The sequence below is a fragment of the Dryas octopetala genome, chromosome 9, assembly GCF_963921425.1.
Source record: "Dryas octopetala chromosome 9, drDryOcto1.1, whole genome shotgun sequence".
In the NCBI taxonomy this organism is placed as follows: domain Eukaryota; kingdom Viridiplantae; phylum Streptophyta; class Magnoliopsida; order Rosales; family Rosaceae; genus Dryas; species Dryas octopetala.
The window spans coordinates 4,338,638-4,349,273 of NC_141374.1; the positions used below are offsets into that span (position 1 = coordinate 4,338,638).

General features: G+C 39.9%; 2 protein-coding genes across 2 annotated transcripts; one reads left to right on the forward strand and one right to left on the reverse strand.

The window, feature by feature from the left end:
* Positions 1 to 219: 219 nt before the first annotated feature.
* LOC147273272 (uncharacterized) lies at positions 220 to 804 on the reverse strand. Its single transcript, XM_086228193.1, has one exon. It carries the CDS (start codon positions 802 to 804, stop codon positions 220 to 222), a length of 585 nt encoding a protein of 194 aa, XP_086084319.1.
* A 7,318-nt stretch (positions 805 to 8,122) lies between these two features.
* Positions 8,123 to 9,307, forward strand: LOC147273273 (vitellogenin-2 protein). The gene has a single exon (XM_086227744.1). The coding sequence runs from the start codon at positions 8,190 to 8,192 to the stop codon at positions 9,066 to 9,068; it is 879 nt and encodes a 292-aa protein (XP_086083870.1). The 5' UTR covers positions 8,123 to 8,189; the 3' UTR covers positions 9,069 to 9,307.
* Positions 9,308 to 10,636: the final 1,329 nt, after the last annotated feature.

A 10,636-nucleotide genomic window follows, 5' to 3' on the forward strand; every position in this document is an offset into this window, starting at 1 on the left:
AAAATAGGTTCATCCTGTTGTAGCAATCAATCGCACTGTGACCCACGCGGTTGTATATCTGGCAAGTAGGCCTATTAGGATTGCCAGAAGAATTTGAAGGAGGAGTTCCTAAAATGGAGGTATTGTTGGCAATAAGGCCAAAAGAGGAATAACCACCACCCCAACAAGTAAAACCACGAGTTGGAAGGGCTGGAGAGCCACGACCTTGACCGCGAATATTCATGGCTGCCATAAAAAAGTGAGGGTGTTGTCGATAGCTGGTTGTTGTTGCTCATTATGACGACGTTCAGCAGTCAGAATAAGTGCTTCAAGATCATCATATATAATAGGAGACTCTCGAGCCTGAATAGAACTAATTGAAGCCTCATAAGCAGGCCCAACATTGCTTAAAATGATGGTAATGAGATCAGTGTTTGGAACAGGATGACCAGCAAAACCAAAAGTGTCAGCAAGAGAATTAATGCGGTCCAGGAATTCAGAAATGCTCAGATCACCCCGTTTGGTATGAATAAGCTCACTATGAAGCTGAAGAATGCGATTTTGATTGGATGAGGCAAACCGACGTGAGATGGATTCCCACGCCAATTGAGCAAAAGTATGAGAGACCATGGAGGAGAGCAATTTGTCAAAGATAGTGGAGATGATCCAATTAAGCACAAGTTGGTCTTCTTGAATCCAAGCTTCGTAGGCAGGATTTACCACATCAGTGATTTGCCCACTGTCATCACTAGTAAAGGCATCAGGACAAAGGAAAGTGCCATCGACATAACGCATATAGTTGCGACACTTGATGAAGGGCACCATCTGTGTACGCTAGACCGGGTAGTTACCCTTGTTAAGTTTGACAGAGACAGAGTTGGTCACATTCACAACAGTAGGTGTGGAGGAGGAGGAGGCCATGGATGTGGTGAAGGAGAGTAAAGGGAGAGAGGGATCGGAAAAAAAAAAGTACTTTTAGTCGTTAGATTGGAAGCTTTGACCATAAAGAATTGAGAGTGATTTGAAGTGTTTAATTGTATTGATCTTTGATAATCTTATATTACATACGTAGTAACTATATATAGAGAACAGTACAAGAGTTCTACATAAGTTATACAACTAATTTGAATAAAAGATAACAAGTGAAGGGAATAAACACATGTGAGAAATATTCAAAAGATCACATGGGATCAGAAATGGTTGGAGAGATCGTGCAGTTCATGGGATGATGAAGAATTTAAATCAGAATTCAAACCAGAAGGCTTGGACAGGATTGGTTTAGAGCACCTATGGCAGCCTTAGATTTTTATTTTTAATTTGTTTTTTGTTTTTTGTTTTTTTGTTAGTATATATGCCCTTTTTAGTAATTTTATAAAAGAGATAAATTATGATTAAATTTTTTTAAAAAGAGATGTGAGGAAATAAGACACAGGTGAGTGAGAATAACACCACCCTTTACTTATTTTTTTTTTTTTAGAATTTCGTAAATCACTTATGGTTTAGACTTTAGAGTTTTTTTTCTTAAAAGATACTTTATCAAAAAAAAAAAAAACTTAAACATAGTAAACCTTGAATAATTAAATCCAAAAATCTTAACCTCTTCGTAAGATGCCCGTCAGGGAATTTCCGAGAGAATAGGAAAAAACCCAACACCAAGACAAACTAGATATTGTGCAAAAAGCTATCAAGTTTTGAGATTTTCTCAAAACCCTAAACCATAAGCACTAAAACCACAATTCTATGACCTAAAATAATTAATTATTTAATTATAAACCCCTAAATTATACTAATAAACACGAGCCTCCAATAACCTTCAATAAACCTTTTAAAATTTAAAAAAATTTAAAAAAATTGTAACTCCGACAAAATAAAATTTGTAACTATTTCAGGGGTGGAAGATTAAAAAAAAAAAAAAAAGTGCTGCTATTTGCACACTTTTTTTTTTCTTTTTGCACACCCTTTTCTCCTACACACCCCCTACTCTCTCCTAAAATTTGAAATTTCTCTTTAACACACCCCTGTCATTACCAAAATACCCCAAAATTAGTCATCTCACCAAATTTCTCCAAATTTCCCCAAATTTCTCATGCACACCCACCTTGTCCATCAAACTCTACACACCCCACCCAACATCCCACCTAACACACCCACCCTCGACCCTACCTCCCACCCCGCACCACCGCGCACAGCACCCTCAACCCCACATCTTTCTCTTTTCTTCTTTTTCTTCCCTCCCTCCCTTTCTCTCTCTGGCTTATCAACCCAGCCATCCTGCCAAGACCAATAGCAAACGCAAACGTAAACGATTTCCAACACCGAACCACAACACCGACACCGCCACAGTCCCTGTCACAGGCCGTTCGGCACTGGAGTGAGGAAGGGAGGGTCGGCGCGGGTATGGGCTGGGAGGGCCGGGGTTGTCGCCGGAGAGAAAAGCCAGAGAGGATAGAAAAGTCGGAGATGGAGGAGAAGCTGGGTTGGGCTGGGCTAGATGCGAGGCGGGGCTAGGTTGGGAGGGCCGGGGTTGTCGCTGGAGAGAAAAGCCAGAGAGGAGGGAGAAGCTGGAGATGGAGGAGAAGTTGGGCTGGGCTGGGCGTAAGGCGGGGCTGGGCTGGGAGGGCCGGGGTTGTTGCCGAAGAGAAAAACCAAAGAGGGAGAGAGAAGTTGGAGATGGAAGAGAAGCTGGGCGTGGGGCTGGGCTGGGCTGGGCTAGGAGGGCAGGGGTTGTCGTCACCGAAGAGAAAAACCAGAGAGAGGAGAGAGAGAAGCCGGAGAGGGGAGAGAGAAGCCAGAGATGGTGGAGAAGCTGGGTGCGGGGCTGGGTTGGGCTGGGAGGGCAGTGGCTGTCGTCACCGGAGAGAAAAACCAGAGAGAGGAGAGAGAAGCCGAAGAAAAGGGTGTGTCTGACCAGATTGAGGAGAACAGAGAAGAGAAGCTAGAGATGGAGGAGAAACAGAGAGAGAAGAGAAGAGAGATGGGTGTGTAAATGAGTTGTCCATTAAGGTCTTTTCACATTGGGGCTTTAGGGTAAATTCACTAATTAAGTGATTGGGGGTATGCAATAGAAAGAAAAAAAAAAAAAAAAGTGTGTGAAATAGCAACACTGAAAAAAAAAATTAAAAAAAATAAAAATAAAAATAAAATAAAAGAGTGTTATAACTTATAAAAGAGTTTGACTTCCACTTAGGGATTTTAAAGAAGGGAAAGACTTGGGTACTGAGGTCTGAATACCTGTTGATAGGACCAATAACTTTTTGACAGCTGTTTGTTTAAAACAAAAATATACAAAAGAACCAAACTAAAGCCTAATCGCCCCTTGGCCAAAAAACAAAAGCCTAATCGCCCCTTGGCTGCTGAGTTATGGGGTTTGTATTATGGTCTTGATCTTGCCTGGCGCAGTGGGTATAGACAAATTTTGGTGGAAATGGATTCTTGCTGTGCAGTCAATCTTGTCTTGCAATATGATAGTGCAACTCACCCTCTTGGTGCCCTTGTTAATGCGTGTCACTGCTTGCTTAAGAGAGATTGGTGTTGTAGGCTCTCTCATGTCTTCAGGGAAAAGAACCAGGCTGCAGACCATCTTGCTGCCTTAGGCCATTCTTTGGAGCTTGGTCTGCTTGTGTTTGAAACTCCTCCTCTGAGTTGTGTTTCCGTTTTATCTGATGATTGTATTGGCTTGGCTAGGCCTCGTCTAGTGAATTGTTAGTTTTGTTCTTGGGCCTTTGGCCTTCTTGATTACCAAAAAAACAAAAAACAAAAGCCTAAACGCCGTTTATACCTCTAGACGTTCAGCACCCTTTCATCTTCTGTATTGACTGAGAGAGAGAGAGAGAGACCCAAACAGCCCCCATCCCACCCAATCGGCCCACCACCCCCTCAGAGCACTCAAGATTGGGTCAAGCATACACACAAATTCAGCTACAAAAAGGGGAAGAATTTCTGCATAATCTTTTTGCCCGAGAAAACTGATATGTTCCAGTTTGGTTTGGGATTCCAATGCATTCATCTTCTCCATTTCTCTTCTGGGTCCTTTTCTTTTTCTTCTTTAACCTCAAGGAGACGACGCAGCCCAGCTAGGTTCTTTTTCTTTTAATGTTGGTGTGCGAATGTACTGTTGCTAGGATTTACTGTGGTACTGTGCGAATGTACTGTTACTAGGGAGTCCAACAAGGGGAGAGAGAGAGAGAGAGAAGAAATGGTGCTGAACGTTTAGAGATATGTTCATCACGTTTTGAAGTATAAACGGCGTTTAGGCTTTAGTTTGGGTCTTTTGTATTGAACAGCTGTCAAAAAGTTATTGGTTCACATCAGAACCTCATCAACAGGTACTCAGACCTCACTACTCATTGATGCTTAGTACATGGCATCGCTGGTGGACTTGAGACCAAAATCTTGATAATTGGTGATATATGAACAGCATAATTGAAATTTGTATTCATCAAATTGAGGGCAAATTGTGTACCCAATCCATAATTAAAATGATGGAATGCATCATATTGCCTTTATGGGTAGTGATTGTATACCAAAACCACAATTTTTCTCACCATGAAAATAAGTGTGCCCCATATCTGCCCACTAGTAATTATTTGTAGGGCATCTCTGTTCTTGCACTCTTTGCCTAACATCCGTTACAATTTTTGCAGCGTTCCTCATCTGCAAACTGTCATTCAGTAACTCTCAAACATGGAAAGCAGCCAACTTAGTTCTCTCTCTCAAGCTCATGTACTTCAAGAGGTTAAACTCTCCCTCTCTCTCTCTCATGAGAATGTGACCCTTTCTTTTTGGTGTAAATGAAGCATAATAAATTATTTCAACGTAGCTCAAATCTTTCTTTTCTTTTCTTTTTTTGTTCCCTCAAGTCCTTATTGTAGCTAAGTTCAATTATTGCATAAGAACTGGAGCTCTTTGGTTGGCATTTTCCTTATTTCAAATTCCATATTTTCCTCTCCCAGGAACAAGAGGTGGAAAATCAACCTCCGAAAGTAGGCTAACAATCCAAAGTATGCAGCCATATTGTTGAAGATTGTATTTTAGCAGATATACATAACGTTGGTCACAAGAAACATTTGGAGTTCTTGTTCAAAATGGCCAGAGTAAATTATGTATGATTTCAATGTACATAAACACATTATCGGATAATGTCAGTAGACTAATATGAAGTTATTTTCTTTACATTTTTTTAACATAAAGTGAAGAAACCATGTTGCTTGACCAACATGATGTGATCTCTTGAGTCCTTTGAATTTCATTTTTATGTTCTCATCAGATGCACACTCAATATCTGCTGCATGGGTAGTTGCTCAGCCATCTAGTCAGTCCTTATAAATGTATATCCTACAAGTATAGGATGCCAAATTGCCATGCACCCATCCAGGAGCTGATTTATCCTTTCAGGGGTCCTGACCCGTTTCTATTCTTTGTCCTACATTTTGCTACTTCTGGCACTGTTTCTTTTATGTACATTGAGAAACAGACAGGCTGGTTCATTTTCTTATCATTTTGTAGGTTCAATTTAACACCACAGCCATCATTTCCCATATCGTATTTTCCTGCTTCAGGTACATAATATGTACTATCATGTAACGTGCATAAGCATTATTAGTCTGTATGATCGTCATTGGATTAGATAAGGAGTCAAGCAAAGGAATAATATTGAGTTTTTGAGTTATGCAAAAACAACACGTATTTATTGAGATTTGAATTCTCTATTTCTCTCATTTTTGCTTGTAATTGCATACAAAAATATCAATATCTTTGGCCAAAATGGTTTAAACAACTCTCTAATTCTCTTATTTGAATTCTCTATTTCTCTTATTCTCTAATTCTCCATTATTTTTTTTATTGACCGATATTGAATTGATATTGAGGTTTTAGTGCCTAATTTTAAACACCCTACTCACCAAAAAAATTTGTCTAAACCCCCACCCATCTAGAAACTCTTTCAAAACCCCCTAAAATTTATAATCCTAAATTACCCTTCTGACGCATACTGACGCGCGCTGACGCATGCTGACGCGCGCTGACGCATGCTGACGTCACTGTAACTGTTTTTTTTTTTTTTTTTTTTTTTTTGAATTGAAGTTTTTGCTAAAACTCAATATTTCACTAAAACTAAAATCAAACACTGAAATTGAATTTCATTACACTAAAACTGAATTTCAAAAATTCAGTTACACTGAAACTGAATTTCAAGAATTCAATTACACTGAAACTGAATTTCAGAAATTCAGTTACACTAAATTGAAGAATTCAGTTATGAATTCACTTACTGAAACTGAATTAAGTGATGAAACAATTACACCTCGACTAAAATGCAATTACACCTTAATTAAAAAACAATTACACCTTTACTAAAACAATTGCAATTCACTAAAACAGTTACACCTTTACTGAATTCCGTTTCACTAAAAAGAACACAGCAACCTTATCAAAAAAAAAAACAACAACAATACAACAAGCATTGAGATGAGAGGAGTAGCCAACAATACAATGTCGTCCGATCACCTCACGCGCGACGAGTACACGACAGTCGCCACTGCCTCGATCTGTTTCAACCTGCAAATTTGATTCATCATATTTCAGAACCATAATTTCATTCAAAATTCATTTAAAACTCATGTTTCACGAACTGAAACTGTTTCACGAACTGAAACTGTTTCACTGAAACTGTTTCACGAACTGAAACTGTTTCACTGAAACTGTTTCACGAACTGAAACTGTTTCATCAATAAATGTTTAAATGCTCCTTAGCCATCAATAAAAAGATGGCTAAGGAGCATTTAAATAACATTTTAATCTTTAATTAAATAAGCATGACATTTACTGCACCACCACCACCACAATCAACCAACCTGCAACAATTACCATACCAACAAACTTTCACAACCAGCTCTAAAGACCAACAAACTTTCACACATAGCTCTATATTAAAAAAAAATGCACAAAACAGAGAGCAAGCACTGAATGTAAAATGAGAAAAAGAAATTATACAAACAAAAGTAAAAAGGACTGAACCTTTGAAACTTGCGTGGTAGCTGGAACCAGAGCTCACCATGCACTGTATAGTCTGTAATCAACAAAAGGAATTGTAAGAGATAGCAAACGCAAAAGTCTTGCTTACTCAATAAGACAACTCGTAATGCAAGTACTTGAGAGAGGAAAGATTGGCTGTGAGGTATCAATTTGGGGTTTTTTGATTCATTAACAATTGGACTAATCCAAACACATAGAATTGAAGAGCACAACGAGAAGAAGAAGATGGCTACCTGACTCGACGGAAATGGTCGCCGGAACATAGAGATCGCCGACAATGATGTCGCCGGCTTCTCTCCTTCGAAACGGCGGGCCTAGGGGTCGTCCAAATATTCTGATGGCACCAGTGGACTCGGGACGACGAGAGGAAGCCATCCATGGAGGTCCGGCACCTCGTCGTCGCCGGAACTGGCAGATCTCCGGCGGGGAGCTCGGGTCTGCCTAGACCCGATCCGGTGTCGACGTTCAGTTTCGCGGAGAGTGGAGGGCAGGGAGAGGATGAGGGGGGAGAGGTGAGCGTGATGGGACTGGTATCGCCGGCAACCGTCGCCAGACGGCGGCGCACGCGCCGACGACAACCGCGGGGGAGAGAGAGAGAGAGAGAGAAATGTGGGCTTGATATTTCAGAAAGATGGAAAAGTGGACTTGATATTTTTTTCGAGGGTTATAATTGGAAAAAAAGGGTAAAACTGGAAAATTAAAAGATGGGGAGTCAAACTTGACTGGGTATTAGTTGACTAGGGGGTTTAGGAAAATATTAAGTGTAAGATTGGGGGTTATAGGAGAGGTAGATTTTGGGTGGAGGTTATGAAAGATTTTATCTCTAACTAGGGGGTTTATAATTATTAACATTTTATATTAATCTATTTTAAATTTTTTGTCATAAATCAAAAGCATGATGCCATTGTTACCAAAAAAAAAAAAAAAAAAGCATGATATCATTTTCCACTAGAATGGCGCTGACCAATCTCTTGGGCCCAAACGGGAGCGAAAATCGCAGCGGGCCCACAGAAGAATGGAATGGAAGTGGGACCCGCACGTTGAAAGTTGAAGCACAAAATGCCGAAAGGCCCGGAAGCATGACCAGAAAAATCGATTACCATTACCATTTAGACCGTTAGACCTCGCTTTCTCTGCTGTCTAAGCACACAGCAGTAAGCTCCCCACTCACACTGACAATGGCTGATTTCTCACATCTCTCCGATACCGACGACTCGGCGGTAGAAGATCTCATATCCCAAGCACAAGACCTCTGTGTTCTCGAGCAAGTCTCTGCCATCAACTTCTCTGGCTTCACCGACTCTGTACTCCCCACTGAACTCGAATCCCGCTTTCGCAAACTCAAATCCTTCCCAGTCACAAAGCACAAGGGTACACCTCCGTCAATTGGTTCTGCTCGCCGCAACTCGGTCCATGGTAAGGCAGAGTCTCCTTCTGATGATGAGGATTCTGCCATTTTCTCGCCTTCCAAACGGAACCCAGATGAGAAAATGGGTTCCACTCCCAAATCAGCATCTGGGTATGTGTCGCCGCCTTTGGATTCCTCAGAGTTTTCAGTGGAAAAAGGGAATAGAGGTTTGAAAGCGAAATCGAAACATGGGTCAGTTTCATCTCCCTCAAATTCCTCAAATTCCTCGCCGGAAAGCGCAATTTTCTCACCATCCAAACATAACTCAGACAAGAAGCGCCGTTCAAAGCTGAAATCAAAATCTGGGTCATTTTCTTCTCCTTTTGGTTCTTGTAATTCTTTGAGGGATTCGCCGTCGCCACCGAGAAAACCCGGTTGCTTCTGGTGTTCTCCAAAGAGGGGTTCTCAGAGAAAGAGTAATGAAAATGGGGGTATTGGATTTGGGGGGCTTGGACTCGATTGCAGCAACAGCGATGAGCTTCTGTCGGATTTGGGTAGTTTTTCGAAGAAAGAGCAGGAGAGGATGCTAAAGAAGGCAATGAAGGAGGAAGAGAAGATCACCAGAGAGGCTGAGAAAATTGTCAAGTGGGCTAAGCAAGCGTCTGCTAGGATGACTGTCACTGGCATTGAAGATGAACTTAGTGACTGATGATTCATGATTAACAGACTATCAATCAATCTATGGTAATTTTGGTTTTTATAGAAACAAGTGTTCAGTATATCAATATGTTTTCTTTCTCTCATTTAATTCTCATATAGTCATATATATATATATATATATATATATAAAAGAAGTGTTGTAAAGGGTGGTGATGTTTCTTTGAATCTGTCTATATTGGATTTCTTTTCTGTCCTCAAGTTTATATTGAATGATATAAAAATTGTCTTGATGTGGTGTTCTTATTGTCTTTCCATTTTGATTCCTGAGATTAAATGTTGGTTTGGTATTGTACTGCTCTTCCATTAGATGTTTGCTAAGTGGACTAAGTTGTTGATGGTAACTTGGTAAGTTACTAATGTTTGCTGTGTCGATCTGCCTCAATGCTACAATCTCATTACTGCAATATCTTGGATTTATTGAATTGTGACTTGAACTACAACTTCTTTCTGAATCTTTTGAAATGAAAATATTGGAATGCTACAATGTTTCACATCCATCTTTCTGTCATTGCATTTTGCTTTTGGAAAGGAGGGTTAAATTTTTGAGGTTGCAATTGACCAAATTCTTGGAGTCTTAGATAAGTTTTGAAACAGGGAAAGTGGCAATCTAAACTTGGGACAAGGAATATGTAAGACTACTTTACCAGCCAAAAAATTTCAAGTGGCTGCATTAATGAAAGCGAAAATTAGGCGTAGGTCCAATTATGGAATGTTATTTGGACTAAAACCATATACTTATTTAGATTTGTTCTCAAACCCATCTTTTTAGAATAAGGTCCAAACAATGGACCCGTACGTAGTTTTTTGAATTTTTGCTCATATTATTTTTTAAAATTAAGATAATTAACATGAATTGATTTTAAAAATTATAAAGATAATATTCGTTTGGGCATCTTTAATTTTAGGGTTAATTATATATATATATATATATACCTCAACTATACACCACTTATCAGCTGGGTACCTCTGGTTTAAAAAATTTCATTAGGGTACATCAACTTATGTTTTTTGTCAATTGAATACCTCTGTTAGTCTAACCATCAAGAGGTCTGTTAACTGTTGACGTGGCATAAATGAACCCAATACCTAGCATTAACGTGTCGGCCCCAGGTTGCTTCCCGCCCAACCTCGCCACATCAGTCCTAACCCAAAGTGTTTCCCTCCAAAACACAGTGCCACGTGGTCCACCTGTCATTAAAATTAATAAAAAAAATAAAATTTGTCTGACACACTACACATCAGATTAGAATACTAATAAAATACAGTGAATCTTGAAACATGCGCCATTGAAGAGCCATCCATGCTTATATCTGCGGGCATTAGAAGGATTTATGCTTAGTAAATCTCTGGGTTGCTCATCTTTAGACTTTAGGGATACAAACAAAGCCCAGAAAACGAAGAGGCAGACCCAAAAACCTCGAAAGTGTAAAACCATTTTTTCTGTTCAAAAAACACAGACCCAGACGAAGAAGCAGAGATCCACCCACGAAACTGAATCACTAAAGCTGTAGATTGCGAAAGCCCTAATCACTGAATCTTTAGATCAGTTCTGTTCCG